General features: G+C 38.2%; 1 protein-coding gene across 15 annotated transcripts in view; it reads left to right on the top strand.

Moving 5' to 3' along the window:
* Nucleotides 1–21,110, top strand: part of Mga (MGA, MAX dimerization protein) — a 168,699-nt gene that overhangs the window by 133,622 nt on the left and 13,967 nt on the right. For 7 of the 15 annotated variants that reach the window (XM_023711285.1, XM_023711297.1, XM_023711292.1 and 4 more), the window contains exons 14-19: nt 3,099–3,396; nt 5,766–6,398; nt 11,019–11,309; nt 11,477–12,966; nt 16,195–16,322; nt 20,022–20,067. In XM_023711285.1, the coding sequence (XP_023567053.1) occupies nt 3,099–3,396; nt 5,766–6,398; nt 11,019–11,309; nt 11,477–12,966; nt 16,195–16,322; nt 20,022–20,067 (2,886 nt within the window). The remainder of the gene's footprint in view (nt 1–3,098; nt 3,397–5,765; nt 6,399–11,018; nt 11,310–11,476; nt 12,967–16,194; nt 16,323–20,021; nt 20,068–21,110) is intronic. The other 8 variants (XM_023711302.1, XM_023711288.1, XM_023711299.1 and 5 more) reach the window with 6 other exon arrangements.

The raw sequence follows: 21,110 nt of genomic DNA, 5'->3' as shown, positions 1-21,110 counted from the left end.
CAGTAGTTATGGTGCAAAGTTAGGCATTCGGAGTAGTTCTTAAAAGTTTATTAATAACAGACTACCTTCAAAGTAAATGCAGGTAGCTAGTATCATGGTGCATGTCTGTAATCCCAGCTGCTTGGAAGGCTGAGGCAAAAGGATTTTAAGTTTAAAGTCAGCCTGGACAATTTATTGAGACCTTTTCTCAAAATAAAACAGGCTCAAGACTGAGTATATAGCTCAGTGGCACAGCGCCTGCTTGATAAGCACAAGGTCCTGACTTCGATTCCTGGAAATCAATCAGTCAGTCAGTCAGTGAGTCAGGGAATGTAATTCAGTGGTAGAATTCTTATCTAGCACGTTCAATCTTCAGTACTTCAGACAAACAAAGCTCATGTTTAAAATGTTAGAAGTAGTGAAAAGGGAGATAGGAAAGTTAGCTTTAAGGCAGGCAGTAGGTGGTATATGTTTAGAAAGGGGTGAAATAATTTGTTTTTTTGGTTTTGCAGTGCTAATGATCAAACCCATTACCTCACATGCTAGGCAAAAGCTCAGTCATGTAACTGTATCCCTGACCCTGGGGAAAATTTTAATTTAATGGTTTTTCAAACATACAAACTTTTAAAGAATTGAGCCACATTTACTTACTTTTTATTTTATTCTTGGGGTTTTTCCACTGTAGTCATTGTTGCAGTAATATTTCTCTCCTTGCTGTTTAATAATTTAGATAGTTTTTATTAGTAAAATGATGCTGGCATCTAGAAAAGCCTTTGGAAAGAGAAGTTTTAAATTAAAATGTCATCATACTCAAAAGGTTTTTCTAGCTCAGTGACAGCAGATATGTTTTTATTAGTGATTAAATAGCAAATAAGCACAAGTATCTCATGTCATTGCCAAAGTTGCTTGACTTTGATGAGTGTGACTGCTCCTCTAGGCTTAGGTCTGCTCCATGAATAATAAGTGATTGACTTTAAAACTATCACCTTTCAGTCTTTTTTCTTCCTTTCTTTTTGTCTTTTTGAGACAGGGTTTCACTTTGCACTTTAGGCTAGCCTTTAGTTCACTTTGTAGCCCAGGCTGGCGTCAACTTCACTGCAATCCTGGTGGCATTTCTTTGGTTTTTGTTTCTGTTTTGCAACAGGGTCTCACTGTGTAGTTCAGGCTGACCTGGATTCAATATGTAGTCCAAGCTGGCCTCAAAACTGGCAGAAATCCTCCTTTCTCAGCTTCCCATGTACTGGGATTTATAGGCATATGCCACCATACCTGGCGTTATTAGTATTTCTTAAACTCCCAACAATATTTTCTCTTTACATAAAAGTTGATCATTATTAATCCAAAAATCTGACCTGAAATTTGAAAATTTTTCAAATGAACCACAGGTAGAAAATTCCACACCTGCACACCAGAAGTATTTTATAAAAGACTATTTATATGGGGGCAACCCGCTCTGGTTCCCCTTCTGTCCCTCTCTCAAACAGAAGCTTTCTTTCCTCCAATAAATATATTCTGCTCTTAAAAAAACAAAGACCAAAAAAAAAAAAAAAAAGCCCCAAAACATGAAGCATAAATGAATTTTGCACTTAGGTTTGGGTCCTATTCTCAGTGTATCATATATACGCACAATTTTTCAAGTCACAGATCTGAAACATTTCTGGTCCCAGCTATGTTGGCTAAGGAATATTCCACCTGTATATACTTTGGGGAAGCTGCTGAGTAGGCGTCAGAACAGTATCGGGAACAGAGAGAGATATCTTTTCCTAGATTCTTTATAGTATAACATCTAAAAACTATAGTAAAGGTTACTTTTGGATGGAAAGATCACATTTTTTGTACCAAACTTGAGGCAGAGATATTCTTGATCTCTGGGAATAAGTGCAATTTTATATGAGTAGCAAAGAGTAATTTTGTGTGTTTAGAGATGTAGTGGCTTACATCTCTAAACATAGAGTGAGGTGTATTTTATCACCTCACCAGTTCTCTGTCAGAGAATACACTCTACCTCACCCTCTGTCTCCCAGTTTTAATGAGCTAGGAAAGATTATCTTCTCTAGGGTCATCCAGCAATATGACCTAGAGAATATAGATAAGTAATAATCTTATGCTATGTTGAGAGGTTTCTGTTTTCTGTCCTTAAAAACAAATAATTGTGCTGTTGCCTTGGTTGGGCAATGTAATCCACTCTGGCAGCACAGAAAATCTTTATGTCATTTTTATTTATTTAATGTATTTGGTACAGGGTCTACAGGGTCTCGCTACGTAGGTCAGGCTTGTAGTGATCCTCCCGTTTTCAGCCTTCCAAGCACTGGGATTACAGGCCCACACCACCATGCCCAGTCTTAATCGCACATCAGCAGGCCCCCAGGGCCAGCATGGCATGCTGGGTATCCAACCTGGCTACTGTATTCTGCCTAAGCACATGCTTTAGTTCGCTGAGCTATTTGGCTGGCCCTTGTATGACATTTGTTGGTTCTACTTTTTTCTGAGAATTTAGTCATTATATCTAGGATTATAACAAGTTTATACTAACATTTTTAAGTCATGAAGACAATCATTTCAAAATTGAGCCTTTTGAAAACCAAAATTTGAAGCAAACAAACAAAAAAACCAAAATTTAAAGTCACTTTGTAGCTTAGGTATTGTAACAGTGATTTTCTTAGTAGATTCATCATATATATTTCAAATAGGAAGGCTGTTTCAAAGGACCCTTGAGTGAGGGGTTCATTTTGCCTCTGGTCTTATCAGAGAGATTGTGTATTGATTTTTCAATTTTCCTAGTGACTGTTAAATAGCTTACTCAGAATTGCTTATTAAAGTTAAAGAAAAAAAATCCTGCTTCTTTCTCATACATATTTAGGGTGTAAAAATGGTGAGTTTCTAAGATTCTTATTTCCAATATATGGAATGAGGTCAGCTTAGTTCATAATATCAGATGATGGCATTTTTTCTCCTTCCCATTACATGGATTACTTTGAAAGAAAAAAGTCACTTATTCCTCCATCTGAAATAGAAACTTTTAAAAAAAAACCTTGTAAAAATGAAACACCCCTATCATGGGAGAGGAGCTAGAAAGAGAATTTTATCTTTACAGAATTTCTCTTTGCCACTTGTTTCAGGTTAATGGTAAGAGTTACCCGCAGGCTAAGTTGCTATTGGGACAGATGGGGGCATTGCATCCAGCCAATAGGCTAGCTGCTTATATCACAGGCAGGTTGCGACCCTCAGTCCTGGACCTCTCAACCCTCAGTACTGTCATCTCCAAGGTAGCATCCAATGCCAAGGTGGCTGCATCCAGGAAACCACGCACCCTACTGCCTTCAACATCCAATTCCAAAATGGCAACCTCCTCTGGCACTTCAACAAACCGCTCTGGGAAGAATCCGAAGACATTTGTCCTGGCAAAAAGGCCAATTGGTAAGTTGGAGAATAGATTTGTTTTGAAAAGACCTATAACTTAGTGTTTGGCCTGTGATTACTGATAGGATTGTAGAAACTTGAGAAATACAGGATATGGCATATGGTTTATGTGTGTCTTACATATTTTTTAATTTTTCTTGGTAGCTCTTCTGATGATTCATGATACTAGAAGAATTGAGCTCTATTGGTGTTACAATTATAGTTGAGGCTTTGGGTATATTAATACATTAAATACTTACGATTATAATTTTCTTCAAAATGTTGACATTTAAAAGATATTTTAGGGGCCGGGGAGATGGTTCGGTGGAATAAGCACTTCCCTGGCAAGCGCAAGGGCCAGAGTTCAATCTCTGGTTCCGTCCCCCACCCCCCAAAAAAGATATTTTCCCTGGTATTTTTCCAATAAGAATTGAGGCTTTTTTAGCACCAGGCACAGTATAATTCTTGAACTTAAGAATTCAAGAAAGTACCACATACTAGTGGGATGAGATGGTCTAGGTTTAAAGTAGAAGGCTTTTGTGAAATACAACTTTCAAAATTTTTATTGTTCTCTACATCCTTGTTTGTGAATGAGAACCTTTCTTTTGCTTAACATTTCATTTCTAGAGTCTATAATAAATTGTCTTCTTGAATCATTCTTGTTTTAGTGTTGAGAGCGCATACAGTTATTTATTGAAATCCTTTTGTTGTTTCAAACGTTTGGGAATGTTAAATGAAAGTGCAATTGTGTGTCTTCATTCATATTACTCTTTTTTTTTTTTTTCCAGTTTCAAGGCTATTTTATTGAGTTTATTACTAGAGTTACATTTTGTTATAAAAGTCACCTTGCAATCGTTTTTTTTTATTGAGAAATATGAATGAGACAGTTTCACAGCTGATTAATAGGACAGTTTTGATAGTCAATACACTGTACATTGTTATCTTCTTAGTGGTTATCCATAGTACAAGAAGCAGACAGGATATTCTGTCCGAACACTATTAGTACACCTCTTTCTTCTCATTGAGTTAAGCGAAAGTAGCTGTAAATTTATCCTATTTTGTATATATAAATACAAAATGATCTTTCCTTTGTATCTTTTTTTTTAAATTTTTTTTTGTCCTGTCAGAGGTGAATATTCTATTGGCATCTAAATACTATAAGTGCTTAAATTCAACTAAACAATCTTAACACTGTCTAGCAGTCTGTAATATTAGTGGGTTATCCTCAGAAGTTACTGACTTGAGCCTTTAACAGCTCATCATATTAATATGGATTTACTTTATATACCTCGTTTTTATACTTTTCTGCTGGATGGTTAAGACCAAGATACAGCAAGACCTGTATACCCAGAAATGTAACTTTTGTATCTGATAAGGTCAGCCAAGTACACTCAGGATTTATTCTGTAGCCCTGTACCACCTTTTGTACATCCTTTTGTCAGTGTCATGAGGATGAGTCACGGCCATTGCCTTGACCAATTTGCTCTCTGTGAAAGCTTGAGGAAATGTTTTTTCTCTCCATGTGACTCTCCCCAGGCTCACTTTAGATCATCGAACACATTTCTCTGTGGCTCCATAATCTTCTTGATCAGAAAATTTGGAGCACAACTAAGTTACATGTTGTTACAGTACAGGTTCTCCTATGTCCCGAGTCTTCACTGACCTTGAAAGGCTAGGGCCAAAATGTTGGCTAACCATGCAGCCCTTCCTTTTCTCCAGTTTTGATCTGCTAACTTGGGTTGTTAACCCTCCAGAAGAGAAGCTAATTATTAACCTGCAATATCATATTACTCTTAACAGGAAATTGAAGTATCTGGCTGAAGGCTGGAGTTGTTTGAAGACAGGATAGGTGTTGTGTATCTTAAAAAGAACCTATTGTGTCTCCTTTTAAAAGGGTTTGTGATTTAATTCCCCCCCCCCAAAAGCAGCCCTTTCTTGCTCACTTTTGAAAGTTTCCTTGTATATTTTAAGAATACTCAGTATTCAACTATAAGGGCAGCTATAAAGAGGTGGAGCTGTTGGTGCAGTAGAAAATGGTGGAAATAAGTTTTAAAACTAGAATTAGGGAAAAGAAAACCTTTTTAGGTAAAAAATTGTTCATTGCTGTATCTTTTTAGTGTCCTGACAATTTGAATGTATTGTATAGCCTTAAAGAATTATAGTTGGGAAACTCAAATTTTAAATCCCTTTCTTATTAGAATTATTTGCTTTGGGTTAAGGGAAGTGTTTGATTTCTGTAGGTCAAAATTGGCACATAAAATGAAGGTAGGTGCTTGTACCTGTGAGAAATAGACCCAGTGGTGCACAGTAAATGCTAATAAACACAGTCACGAGAAGGGTGTAATAAGAGAACTGAAGATTTTTGACCTGCAAATTTTTATTTGCAGCGGCTCGACCCTCTCCTGGTGGTGTGTTCACACAGTTTGTGATGAGTAAAGTTGGAGCCTTACAGCAGAAGATACCTGGAGTTAGCACACCCCAAACCCTGACAGGGCCACAGAAGTTCAGTATCAGACCTTCTCCAGTAATGGTCGTCACACCTGTTGTTTCTTCTGAGCCAGTTCAGGTGTGCAGCCCTGTGACTGCTGCTGTCACTACTACCACCCCTCAAGTGTTTTTAGAAAATGTTACTGCTGTGACATCTATGACTGCTATTTCTGACGTGGGAACTAAAGAAACTACTTATTCTTCTGGTGCCACCACTGCAGGGGTTATTGAGGTCTCTGAAACCAATACCAGCACCACTGTAACATCTACCCAGTCTACAGCCACTGTGAACCTTACCAAAACTACTGGGATAACTACCCCTGTGGCTTCAGTTGCTTTTCCTAAATCTTTGGTAACATCTCCTCCAACCATAACTCTTCCTGTTGCTTCCACTGCCTCCACCTCCATAGTCATGGTGACCACAGCTGCCTCTTCCTCCTCCTCCGTGGTGACCACACCAACTTCATCTCTGGGCTCTGTTCCTATTATACTCTCAGGAATTAATGGGAGTCCACCAGTAAGCCAGAGACCAGGTAAGGCCTAGTTGTTACTCAATGCTTTACTATATAGCTGTGTATATAATTTTGTGATTGTGATAGGAATCCATGTATATCAGGATATATATAACAGATGCATATATATCACAACTATTTGCATATACAGCTGTACAGGCCATTGGTGACAAGCCTATATATATAACACATGCTGCAATGGGCTGTTCTTATAATTGAAACTTTTCAGAAAGGTTCACCATCACTGGTCTAGGCATTTCTGCTCTTGTATTCTTGAAAATATTTGCATTCTTTAAAACAGCACTAGAGGACTGGGGAGATAGCTCAGCAATGTAAGTGCCTGCCTGGCAAGCATAACATCCTGAGTTCAATCCCCAGTACCAGCACCACTCCCCCCCAAAAAAAACCCCAAAACGAAGCAGTACTAGAAATAATAGAGCTTATTATTAATACGGGGTTAAGACAGATATCTGAAAGTCTGTGGTTTTGCCTTTTTTTCTTTTAGTACTAGGGATTGAATCCAGAGCTTTTGCACTGATGAGCTACCTTCCTAGTCATTTTTTTTTTGTTTGTTTATTTATTTTTTGAGATAGGACCTCATTTAACTTGCCAGGTTGGCCTTGAATTTAAGATCCTCCTGGTTTAGCCTCCTCAATAGCTGGGATTATAGCCCTGAACCACCACACCTGAATCTGCAGTTTTGTTGCCAGGATGTTTTAAAAGCAGTTTGATTCCTTGGCAGGTAATCAGACAAGTGACTTGGTGGAGTTGGAGGTTATTTTAAGAGATGCTAAACACTCAGAAAACATTAGAATCGAAATGTTGGCTGAAGAACACTGAAATAATGTATATGAGAGTAGAACTCTGACATAGAGCAGCCTGAGGGCTGGGGAGATGGCTCGGTATAGTAAGCGTTTGCAAGGGCTTGAGTTCAATCCCCGGTTCTGCCAAAAAGAAAAAGAAATGGAGCAGCCAATAAGGTTGGCCTGGAAGGAAGGGTACAACTTAATGTAAATGGAAGTGTACTTCTCTGAGGGCGATTCTATGTGCAGGTTCTCATTGGGGGGGGGGGCATGTGTGTGTGTGTGCATGCATGCTGCTTTTTAATTTAAAAAAGAGGCAATGAGATGAAAGACCTGTGCCTATGCTCTAACCAAGCTGAAGCACCTTTTTGTTTTATCCTTTGCTGAAGATTAAAATATATTGTTTTTTTCCTTTTGTCTAGTAAAAATACTGCTGCCTTTGCCCTCCTTAGTAGCTAGGATTATATGTGTGTGCCACCATGTCTGGCCTAGTTGTGTGCTTCCCAAACCACCGGTATTGAACCCAGGAACTTTTACTGAGCTATATTCATACCTATTGTAAAGTTTTTTTGAAACAGGGTTTTAAGTTGCCCAGGCTGGGTTGGAATTTGTGATCCTCCTTTCTCAGCCTCTCAGAGTACTAGGTATCACCACCACACCCAGCTGTTTAATATATATTTGATTTTTTTAAAAAATCTTTTTGTAAGAAGAACTCCATATGCAGTTCAGGCTGACCTTGTGCTCACTTTGTAGCCCAGGCTGGTCTCAAATTCACGATACTCCTGCCTCTCCCAAGTGCTGGGATGATTATAGGCATGTATCACCACACCTGGTATATATATTTGTATTTAGTGCAGGGTCAATAGGGCCTCACTACACAGATTAGACTTCTAGTGAGTCTCCTGTTTTCAGCTTCCCAAGTGCTGGGCGGGCACCACCATGCCCAGTCTCAGTCGCCCGTCTCAGCATACCCTGGGGGTGAGGCCTGCACAGCAGGCCAGGGATCAAACCTCTGACCCCTGCATCTGCCTAAGCAGCTGGCAAATACATATTTTTTTTAAAAAAATTAATTGACAGCATTAACTTGCCAAAACAAAGCTTAATCCTTGTTACTTTTCTCTTGTTGCTCAGCAACCAAAATTAAGGAAGGAAAGGTTTATTTAGCTCCATTTGTGGGGGTTTCAGTCCATACTCATCTGGCTCCAAGGTAGAGTGGCATGTGACAGAGAGCAATTCATTGTGGCAAAAGACTGCAAAGAGCAAAGGGATGGGTAGCAGCAACAACAGCAGAGAGCAAGTCTGCCTCTCTAATGTTGCATTCAAGCTATCCACTCCAGGCTGGGTGTAGTGCTCACACCCATAAATCCCAGCAACATTTACACCCATAATCCCAGCACTGGATCATGAATTAATCAGTAAGTCTAGAAGTCCACCCCATAATTGTATGAGGCTTTGTGGGCACATCTAGATACAAGCTATAACTATGCCATAAATAAAAACTTTGAAAATATAAATAATAAAGTTACCATTAAATTCTTGAGGGCCAGTGAGATATCTCAGTGACATAAGTTGCCTGCCTGGCAAGTGAAAGGTCCTGAAATTGATCCTGGGTAAAAAAAAAAAAAAAAAAAAAAATCTGCTTAGCTGCGACATATTCTGAGCATGTGGCTTATTTTCTGTTGAAAAAGCCTAGAAAATATTGGAATAATACTGAAAATGTAAACTAAAAAGACTAATCTATATAAAGGATTAAAATTGACAAAGGAATTTTCTGAATGTGATGTGCTACTGTACATTTGTATATTACTTAAAATGTTTTCTATAATACTTTAGTAACATTAATTTTTTCATTTCTGCTTTATAAATGAAGTTGACTTGGTACTTTTTAAAAAAGGAAATTGTCGTTTTGTTTTTAGTTCATAAAAAGGATCTCAACCTGTGTGCTTTGTCTTTGGCCTTTTCATTTGAGTTCCTTTTTTTTTAATCTCATTTTCCCTTCTCACACCTACAGCTTAAATAAGCATCGAAAATTCATTGGATATAATAAAGATCGCTGTCATTCTCTGATTGAAGTAATTTAGATTTCCAATCTAAAACGTGATTTGCAAATTACAAAAATAGTTTATGAATTTTTTAAAATCTTCATGATGTAACATGAATATTTTTAATTAAGAAAGTTAATATCTTTAAAAATTCATGAGATGAACTCTGTAAGTTGTACACTTTTTCATGAACAGTTTGAAATAGGATCTTACTATGCAGTTCAGGCTAATCCTGTTCTCACTTTATAGCCTGGGCTGGCCTCAAACTCATAGTGATCCTCCTGTTTCAGTCTCCTGAGTACTGGGATCACAGATGTGCACTGCCATACCCAGCTTCATTTCACTTACTTTTGGATTTTCTGTGTATAGTTTGTCATCTAAATGTTAGAAATCTGATATATTTTATGGGCAGAGTATATGTCTGAGAAAAATCATACATGTTAAGCTAAATGTTTTTTGCTTTGTTTGTTAATTTTCAATTTAATGGTAAACTAGTAAAAACGTTTTATTTAATAAGTTCCCCAATTTGGTAATATTACACTTTTTTTGTTTATTATCTGTTAATCATTTTTCCTGACTCTTTATTCCTGTGTCCTCCTAGCCCCAAAAATCTCTGTGTAGGTTACTCATTTTTTCCCATGTCAATTGGTTTTAAAACTATGCTTTATCCCTTCCTTGCCAAGCTTTATTTACCTGCTTGTTTGGTATCTCCTCTAATTGTGTCTCTACAAACTGCAGGCAAGGGTATTATTTTTTCTTTTGAGAAATGGTTTCCACAAATCTTTAAAAGTTTGCTTATTAGTGAATTTTAAAAGCCAAAATGACTTTCTTTTTTGATTAGAATTTTTAAAATTTATTTAGTTTTTTATGTGTGTAGTATAGGGTCTCACTACACAGATTGGATTCATAGTGATCCTATTTTCAGCCTCCCAAGTGCTGGGATTACAGGCATGTACCACCATGCCCAGTCTCAATTGTGTCTGAGTGTGCCCCCGGGGGTGGGGCTTGGTATGGCAGGCTGGGGATCCAGCAGGTCCCTATGTCTGCTCAAGCAGGCACTTTAATCTGCTGAGCTATCTGGCCTGCCCTTAAGATGCCTTTCATGTGCCTCATAATTTTAGTCCTTGACTTTCATGTTCCACTAGTATAAGCTGTAAAATTAAAGTAAGGTTGGTAAGTATTTTCAGCTTTTATTTATTTATTGATTGATTGATTGATTGATTGATCCAGGGATTGAACTCAGGCCCTTGCACTTGCCAGGAAAGTGCTTATTCTACTGAGCCATCTCCCTGGCCCTTTCAGCTTCAGTTTTAAAGTTGAAGACTGGGATGTAGCTCACTGGCACAGTGCCTGTCTGGCAAGTGCATGGTTCTGAATTCAATTTCCAGTACCAAGAAAAAAAAAAAAAAAAAGAGTGAATCTTTTGAGCTTTATGTGAATTCATATTTACAGGTCTGCTTCTTTTTTTTCTTGAGGCAAAAACACTATCTTTATACATTCACCTCTTGATAATGGATATCATTTTGAATGTAAAGGTCTATAATGACTGACCAATTACTGTTGGCAATAAATGATGCCTAATAGAGGGACAGAATCCAGAATCTCACCAATTTTATGTAATTCAGTATTTTGAGATCTTATGTCATCACAATTTTAATTCAATGTATGTTTAAGGGGATTTTTTTTTTTTTTTTTTTGTGGAACCGGGGATTGAACTCAGGCCCTTCTACTGAGCCATCTCCCCAGCCCACTATTAATGGAAATTTTCATGCTATGTTTTCATTGTTATTTTTCAGAAAATGTCCCTCAGATTCCAGTGGCTGCTCCACAAATATCTCCTAATGCATTGAAACGTCCTGGACCTCGGTTGTTGTTGATTCCAGTGCAGCAGACTTCTCCTACACTTAGACCTGTCCCAAACCCACAACTTCAGGGACAACGGATGGTTTTACAGCCTGTTAGGAGCCCAAGTGGAATGAATCTCTTTAGGCATCCCAATGGGCAAATTGTCCAGCTTCTACCTTTGCATCAGATCCGAGGTTCTGGTACCCAGCCCAGCTTACAACCTGTCATGTTTCGGAACCCAGGTATAAAGTTGGGGATCTTCTTGATGATTTTTGTGTAATTGGTTGGCTATGTGTTATACATATTACCACTCCAGGATTGTTCTTGATCTGTTAGAGTCATCTGTCCAAAAAGAAGAATATGCTTGATATGGGCTGTGGTGATTAAAGGAATTCTTTTTTCTTAACAGGGTCTGTGGTGGGAATCCGTTTGCCTACGCCTTCCAAGCCTTCTGAGTTACCACCATCTTCTACTTCATCCTCTGCTTTTTCTGTTGTAAATCCTGTAATTCAGGCTGTTGGATCTTCTCCAGCAGTGAATGTAATCACTCAGGCACCATCTTTACTTTCCTCTGGACCAAGTTTTGTCTCTCAGGCTGGTACTCTGACCCTGAGGATTTCTCCTCCTGAGCCACAGAGTTTTGCAAGTAAAACAGGCTCTGAAACCAAAATAACATATAGCTCAGGAGCACAGCCTGTTAGTACAGCCAATCTCATTCCTCTCCAGTCTGGTAGTTTTGCCTTGCTGCAGCTCCCAGGACAAAAGCCTGTTCCTAGCTCCATTCTCCAGCATGTTGCTGCCCTTCAGATGAAGAAAGAATCCCAGAATGGAGACCAGAAAGATGAAACAAACTCCGTAAAAAGAGAGAAGGAAACTAAGACAACTGTACAGTCAGAAGGAGAAGGTATAGGTTCTGAGGCTAGCATAATTAAGCAGAATTTAGGAACTGTTTCCTCAAAAGAAACTTTGGATTCCTTGGAAGATGGGGGTGATTGTCTGAATGAAGAATCCCTTACAGAAAAAGATTCCACAACTGTCAAACCTTCTGAGCACTCCTGCATCACTGAATCACACACAAGTGAAGACTGTAAAGATGTTACTGAAGATTGTGGGACTAGAAATCATAACAGTTCCAAAGAAAAAGTGACTGTTCTAGAAGTTAGGACAGTTTCTGAAAAATCCAGTAATATGACAGTACAAAATCTGAGTAAAGTACAGCTTCAGAAGTCTGGTGATGTGAAGGTGGAGCAGCGGAAAGAATTAGATAATCCAGATGAAAAACGAAATGAATTTCTATTTATTGAATTATCAGGGAACAAACTTATGCTTCAGAAACAATGTAATTCACAGCCAGAGGCCAAGGAGAAGAATTGTGTGGACTCTCTGGAGAAGGACAGGATTAGGGAAAGATGGAAAAAGTATCCAAAGAGCCCCTTGGTCCGAAAACATGTTAGAACTTCAGAAGAATGTAAGAAAGAGGCAGATGAGCAATTAATTAGAGAATCAAAGCCATATCAAGATTCAGATGTGTTTCAAGAAGAGCAGGACATGTCTGGTCTATATGAGAAAAGTGGAACTGGTGAGAATGATGGAGTTTTAAAAACTGAGTGTGATTCTTGGAGTAGGATTGCTAATCCTGCAGCCTTCTCCATCATTCCTAGGCGAATTACAAAAGGAAACAGAGGGAATGAACTTTATCAGGGTGATTTACTACTACCAGGAAAACAGATGAAACCAAAGCAAGACCAAAAGGATAGAAAAAGCAGTGCTGACTTCATTGGTTTGGATTTGGAAGAGGAGGATGAAGAAGAGAATGAAAAAACCGATGATTCTGTTGATGAAATTGTGGATGTTGTGTCTGACTACCAGAGTGAGGAGGTTGAGGATGTAGAAAAGGTGGTGAGCCCATTTTTATTGTGACTGAAATCTGAAGGATTTAAATGATTAGAGACGGTAGCTTTTCCAGAAGATCAGTAAGACCTAATACATGTAGTTGGATGTGTAGGTTTAGACAATGAAAATGACTTTGTAGTTTTTAGGATGCATTAGTCAGGCAATGTTTATTGGATTTCTCTCTTTTTTTTTAGATTTATTATGGTAAAGTCTTTGGGGTATAGATGCTTAACAGTTCCTACCAAGTTGGATTTTAAAAAGATGTTTGGAATCATTACATCCATTTGACCTTAGTTTATGGAATGTTTTCTATTTTGAGTGATTGTAGCTTATCCAGTACATATAATAAGCTAGAATAAATGGGTGGGTGACCTTAGAACTAGGAAGAGAACTTACTATTTGTATCTCGACCTTTTTTTTGGAGACCTGGAAAATACCATGTAATATTTTAATAAAATTAATCATTTTTTGTAATACAAAATTTATAGTTCTAAAAAATTTTATGAAGCATTTTTGTGGACTTTGTATTGGTGTGTATTTCCTAAACTAACTGGAGGATAATAGAGGACATGGGTTACAAAAACTTTTCTGCAAGTAGGCAAATAGTTAATATTTTAGACTTGGCAGGATAAATGACTGAACTGTTTTGAGTGCAGAAGCAGCCACTAACTATGTAAGAGAATGAATATAGCTGTGACCTTATAAAAACAGGTGGTAAACTGCTGACCCTCTGATAAAGGGTCTGATATAAAAGCCAAGGCAGCCATATTCTGCTGCCTACAGGGTGTTCTGAAATTTGAACTGTGTTCTTCTCTTTAAGAGTAGATGACATAGGGCTGGGGAGATAGCAGCAGTCTAAGTGCCTGCCTGGCAAATGCAAGTACCTGAGTTCAGTTTCTGATCCCCGGTACCATGTGCTGGCCACTGAAAACCAGTGTGGGTGGTGCATGCCTGTAATCCCAGCACTGAGGAGTCTGAGATGCATAGTGAGACCTTGTACCAAATAAATAAATAATTTCGAAGAAGAATAGATGACATAGCACTTCTGTACCACTTACCTTGCAGCTGGTTGTTTGGGACTACCACTTCCTTGGGATGCACTCAGTCCCTCTGTTGTCTGATCCTTCTTTATTAATATCTAACTGCCTTAGGCAGGGAAAATATAGGGAAAAGATTACTATTTTAAAACTATGAAGTTTAGAGCTTTTAGTGATACAAGCAGTTCCCTGCAGCAAGTTTGCCATTCTGCTCTAGGTAAATACATCAAAGAAGAAAACAGTCCAGTCTTGAAAAACAGTGAATACAGCTGGGCGTACATGCCTGTCCTAGCTATTCTGGAAGCTGAGGCAGGAGGACCACAAGTTTGATGCCAGCCTGGACTACTTAGGGAGACTCTGTATTAAAATTCAAAGGATGAGACAGGGCTAGGGATGTTTCATTGCTTCCTGATGCAGTCCTTGGCACTGAAAACAAAATGAAATAAAACATCCTAAAGAACTGCTCTGAGTGGAACTTACAGTAAAACCTTAAGAGTGCCTTAGTCATGAGGTGGTGTTGCTTTAATGTGCTAATAGGAATTTTTTTGGTTTTTGTTTTTTTTCTTGAAGCAGGTTCTCATTATGTAGTCCAGGCTGGCCTTGACCTCACTTTCTAGCCCAGGCTAGCCTCAAACTCACAATGATCCTCCTGCCTCATCTTCCAAGTGCTGGGATTACAGGTGTGTGCCACCATGTCCAGCTTACTAGGGGATCCTACAAATTGTATTGCCCTTTTAAAAGTAAAAACTTTATATTAAGTTCTCTCTCAAATCTTAAATTCTACATTATATTTCCCACCCCTAAATTATCTTTATGCTTAACATTATTTTAGATGGTGTGAGGAAAGTTGTGAGTAATCAAAATGTTCCATTATGAAAGTTAGATATTAATTCACTAAACCTGTAATTAAAACCATGAAATAAGACCTTTTTCAGTTTAAATATTGTAAACCATACATCTACAATACTAACTTTAGATTCTGTTGGTATTGTGTTAATTTGCTTCTTGGAGTTAATATATATTGTTTACAATGCTTAAATTTAATATACATTTACATTGTGCTTAAGTTGGGGAGGAAACATAAGTGATAGCTTATATTTAGTGTCAGCACCTTACAGGACCTATAATTAGGGGGTAATTTTCCAACAATTCTAAATGATTAATAAAATGATTGAAATGCTTCATTTTGAGTTATGCCTCTGATACAGTGCAAGTATAGATAACATTCCTTGTTTAGTTTTAGGTATAGTAAACACTCCTTTAAAAGGTGAACTCAAAAATACCTGCTTATCACATATACCCATGTAATTATATTGTTAAAATAGCTAGTGAATTTTTGTAAGTACTCAATTTAAAAAAATGCAAACTTGAATGACTCCTTTTTAGGTATAGTAAGCAACAGCAATCTGGGTTTCTTCTAAAACCCAAATTCCTCATTAGAAACCATTCTGTATGTCTGGCATTGTGGTTAAGAGACTTAGAAGACTAAGCTGGGTTCTGCTCTTTTTTTATATCTGTCTTTCTCATCCCCCCCTTTTTTTTGGTATCAGTTAAATTCAGGACCTTGCACTTGCCAGACAGGCTCTGTGCTGCTGAGCTGTATCCCATGCCCCTGGCATGTGTTAGTATGTGTTGATTTGTGGTATTTGATACAGTTGGTCATCAAGTTCCCTTAAAACAGAAATATGCAGAGTATATACCTTATCACCTAATTATACTTGTAGCTGCCCCAATAGAATTTTTCTTCTTTCCAAATTACCTTTTACTGTTACTACTGTTATTTGAAAATTTATGAAGCCAGCCTAGCTGCTCCTGGAGTCTGAAACAGGCTACCCTGGGCAACTTAATGAAACAGTCTCAATAAAAATAAAGAGCTCGGGATGTAGCTCAATGCTAATGCACTTACCTAATATGTACAAGGCCCTGGGTTCAATCCTTTGTACCACAAAAAAATAAGTAAAAGAAAATAATGAACTAACATACCCATAACTAACATTGATCTCCTAGAAATAATAATGAAGCATCATATAGCCATCTGGGAACTGTTCATACCATGGGTTAGCAAGTTAAGGATTATGAGTACTCATGGTTATAAGGTCAGTGTTTGGCACTGGTTGGTTTTGTAATGAGAGTTTGCAGTTGAAAGTTGGGGTGTGCGTTCCAACATAGTATTTACTGTTATACTAATGTATTTCAGAATAACTGTATAGAATACATTGAGGATGATGAACATGTGGATATTGAAACTGTAGAAGAGCTTTCAGAGGAAATTAATGTTGCCCACAAGAAGACCATAACAGCTCACACACAGTCATTCAAGCAGATGTAAGTTTTATTTATCTGTTGATTATTGTCACTGTTTTAGAGCCAGAAAGAAAACTAGATACTCTGTTTAGGGGCTCTTAAATTACAGGTCTAGTTTCCTTACTGCTTTTTTATCCTGATGAGTACAAATGAGAATAGCAACTGGGGCTTTGGTCATAGCCAGGAGACATTGTGCAATGTAAGTAACTTTTTTTGGTACCAGGGATTGAATTCAGGACCTTTTGCTTGCCAGGCAGATGCTTATGCTGCTGAGCTATCTCTCCAGCCCAATAATGTGATTTTTGAACTATGTGCACTGGCAAAAGTACTAGTGGTAGCTTTAGGTGATTAACCTTAAGCAAGTCCTGGGTCTTTTTCAATTTAAGGTCTTCTGGTTTTTTGAGACAGTTCCACTGTGTAGCCCAGACTGGCCTTGAAATTGTGGGTTATCCTCTTGCCTCAGCTTCCTGAGTGTTGGGCTTACTGCTGAGTAGCACTGGATGAAGCTTGCAGTCTGAAGTTAAATTTTGGGGGATCTCAGATTTTGGGGGACAGGGATATAGCTCAGCAGCATAAATGCCTGCTGGACAAGCACAAGATTCTGAGTTCAATTCCTGATGCCAAAAGAAAAAAACAAAAAACCTTCATATTCTTTTTTTTTTTGGCAGAACCAGAGATTGAACTCAAGCAAGCGCTTATTCTACTAAGCCATCTCCCTGGCCCCAGACTTCATATTCTTGAGCTATGAAATGAGGAAAATGAAGTGTTAAATCAATATGCAACCAGCCTAGTAACTAATATTAATAAACTACTTTGGGCTGGCCAGATAGCTTAGTGGACTAAAAGCGCCTGTTTAAGCAGTGCAGTGGCCAGGGTTCCATCCCTGGCATGCAGTGCCGGCCCCGCCCCCAGGATGTGCTGAGAGGGCAGTTGAGACTGGACGTGATGACGTTCACCTGTATCCCAGTGCTTGGGAGGCTGAAAACAGGAGAATATGATTCGGATCTACATAGGAGATCTTGTAGACCCTATACGAAATACATTAAAAAAATAATAGTAATTTATTTATCTTTTAAGAATAGGGCATTGAATTTCTAAATTTGGTTACTAGTTGGACAGGTAAAATTGAGGTAATGAAAATTTTCCTGTTCCACTGATGAAAATACAAAAGATAAGAAGAATTGCTCAGAAATACTATTTTCTGTTTTAGTAAATCTTGTATCAATTGGGGATTGAAATGTGAGAGAAAAAGAAAGTAGATACTGGCTGCTTTATGCCATATCTTTTGTTTTCCTGTTAGCTTACTAATAAATTTAGCAATGTTGCTGAATGATGAAGTTCCTGCATATGAAAACTGAGTTTCTAAACAGTACAAACAGAAATGGAAAAGCAAAGAAAATAAATGGGAACAAAAGCAAAAATTTAAAAGCATTTACAACAGTAACAGGAAAAGTTTTTGGGAAAAACAACAAAATCTATGGGGCTAGGGAGAGAGCTCAGCAACATAAGCACCTGCCTGGCAAGCACAAGGTCCTGAGGTATTGTGCCAAGGTTCGATCCCTGGCACAATATGTCTGGCCAGCCCTGGAATCCTGGGCACGCCGTGCCAGTCTGGAACTGGATGTGGTGGCACACACCTATAATCCCAGCAACTAGGGAGTCAGAAGGAACACTGTGAGTCTAAACTGCATAGTAGGAGCCTGCCTATATCAGAAAAAAAAAAAAAATCTGTTCAATACATTTTTTAGAAATTATACTTTTTGGGCCAGGGAGATGGCTCAGCAGAATAAGCACTTCCCTGACAAGTGCAAGGGCCTGAGTTCAATCCCTGGTTCTGCAAAAACAAAAAACACAAAAAAAAAAAAAGAGAGAAAGAAATTATACTTTTTTAGGATACCTACGAACCCCTAAACTTTTGATGTATAACTGTTATTGATAAAACACGATATTCTAAAAAAAAAAAGAAAGAAAATTATACTGAAACATGGTGAAGAACAACTCAGTAAATAGAAACATACTTTGATAATAGATTGGAATAATAAAGTGCCAATAATTAACACACAAAGCACAGAATATAAAGGAACAGGCCAGGGAGATAGCTTGGTGGCATAAGTGCCTGCCTGGCAAGCACAAGGTCCTGAGTTTAATCCCCGGCCAAAAAAAAAAAAAAAAAAAAAAGAACAAATTAGAGGGGGTGAGGGTACAGTGGTATAGAGTATGTTTTAACTTGCCTGAGGCCCCGAGTTTAATCCCCAACACTGGTTATTCACATTAAGATTCTACAGTCAAATTAAAAATAAAGATTAAAAAATCTTTAAATTCTGTCAGAACATCATGAAAATTGTGAAAAGGCAAACTCAGTCTATAAGAATATTAAATAGAACTATGTATACCTGACAAAGGATATCTTAAAAGATGATCCAGTGGAAAAGTAATGTACATCATGAGTGGTTTAGGAAAGGAGAAACCAGAAAGATCAGTAAACACATACAAATTTAATTTCATGATTAGGGAAATGGAAGTTAAACCATAATGACTACCAATTCATATTCATATGATTGGCAAAAATGGAAATTTCTCATAATATTATTTAGGTGTAGAGCAATGTGATTTTTTAAATTTTTTTAAATGTATTTAGTACAGGGTCTCACCTCACAGATTGGACTTGTAGTGAACCTCCTGTTTTCAGCAACCCAAACGCCACCACGCCCAGTCTCAGTTGCCTTCTCAGCACGCCGTGGGGGCTGGGCTGATATGGCAGACTGGGGATTGAACCCCCAACCCCTGCATCTGCCTAAGCAGGTGATTTTAGTCCGCTCAGCTATCTGGCCGGCCCTGCACAATGTGATTTGACCTTTATTAAAGTTGAAGATGTGCACACTTCTATCTTGGACCAAGTAATTTTTAACTCTTACGTTATAGAAAAGTTCACACATACAAGAGTTCACACAGGAACTATCCATTGCAACATTGTTTGCTGCTTTTGAAGGTTTGAAAGCAACCTGAATAACTACTAAAATTCAGGGGGAAAAAATTGAGGGGGTAGAATTTGCACTGTGAAGATTCTAACAGTTTAAAAGGATTGATTGATTGATTTTGGTCTTTTGAGTGACGGTCTTGCTATGTACTTCAGGCTGACCTTGAGTTCACTGTATGGCTCCGGATGACTTCAAACTGGGAGCAATTTTCTTGCCTTTGCTTTCGGAGTGCCTGGGATTATAGGCATGTGCTGTCATGCCCAGGTGTATGATTGAATTAGAGCTATGTGTATCAGCATCTCTTTGGTGTACTGCTGAGTGAAACAAATCAATTACAGAAAGATGAAATATGTACTACTTACAGTAGAATCGCAACAAAAATGTGAAGATAATAAACACATTTAAACTCAGTTCAGGAATGCTCATCTATGAGAAGATGAGAAGGAAGTGATTAAATAGACTGCACACATAATCTCTTTTATGGATATCTCAGCTGTGTAGGATACTTGTATAATTTCAAGTTTCAAATTTCATAAATGAAAATAATTTGCCATTTCAATGAATATTTGTATTTAAAGGAAAAAAGTATATTGCTATATGAACAATGTGGCATCTGTTGCATCTTGGGAGAAATAATTTCATTATAATTTAGACAATTTGGGATGGCATGGTTTAATGTAGTTGTTAAATAGATTCTACATTATTGAATTTCGGTATGTTGAACAGTACTGTCTTTGTCTAGGTGCCGTACCCATGCAGATGAAAAAGCTACTGAAAGAAGTCGAAAGGTATTTATGCTTAGTCAAAATTATTTATAATACTCCCTCACTATTTCACAGTTCATCTTTCGTGGACTCACTGTTTTGCAGGTTTTCAAAAAATATTAATCTGTATTATCACAGATTTTTCTCTATGTTGTGGGATTTTGCATTACCATACAGTGTACATATGTTGTTAAAATTGTGTAGGTTTATGAGTTTAGAAAATGGTTAAGAACATTAGAAGTGTTTTTCCCTTTTTTGGGGGGGGATTGGGGATTGAACTCAGACCCACTTGCCAGGGAAGCACTTATTCTACTGAGCCATCTCCCTAGCCCCCAGAAGTGTTTTTATTATTTTTATTTTTATTTATTTTTTTACTGGGAAGAAAAGTACATATTTTGAATTAGCTGGACTCAGTTTAGATGATCCTAATTTTGTTGGCAATATCCAATGCATCATAATCAGGAGTCAGTCAAACATATACTGCCACCTCTCCATCAGGCCTGATTAAGGTATTGACCTTGGCAACATAGATGTCATAGAACTTCTTCACAGCTTGTTTGATTTGGTGTTTATTGGCTTTGACATCCACAATGAACATCAGTGTGTTGTCATCCTCGATCTTTTCCATGGCTGACCCTGTGGTCCGGCGGAGCTTGATGATGGCATAGTGGTCAAGCTTGTTTCTCCTGGGGCGCTCTTCCGAGGGTATTTGGGCTGCCTCCTGAGCCTCAGTGTCTTGGGATGGCAGAAGGTGGATGGCGTTCGTATCTTCCTCTTTTTGTGGCTGTGGATGCCTTTCAGCAAGGACTTCTTGGCCTTCTAAGCTTTTGATTTGACTTCAGCTTTGGGAGGGGCAGGGGCTTCCTTTTTCGCCTTCAGTGCCATCTTAGTAAAAAGGCTCTAGAAGTGTTTTTAAAAGTATGAGGAGGGGCTGGAGAGATGGCTCAGTGGTCTAAAGCACCTACTTGAAACAAGCTTGGCAAAGCACAGGGACCGCGGTTCGATCCCCAGCACCACATGCCAGCCAGACCCGCCCCCTGGTGGGCTGAGCTGGCCACACACACACA

This window comes from Octodon degus, unplaced genomic scaffold (assembly GCF_000260255.1).
Source record: "Octodon degus isolate 3935 unplaced genomic scaffold, OctDeg1.0 scaffold00002, whole genome shotgun sequence".
Classification (NCBI taxonomy): Eukaryota; Metazoa; Chordata; class Mammalia; order Rodentia; family Octodontidae; genus Octodon; species Octodon degus.
Note: the sequence above shows the minus strand (reverse complement) of the source record. Positions and strands in the feature narration are given on the sequence as shown.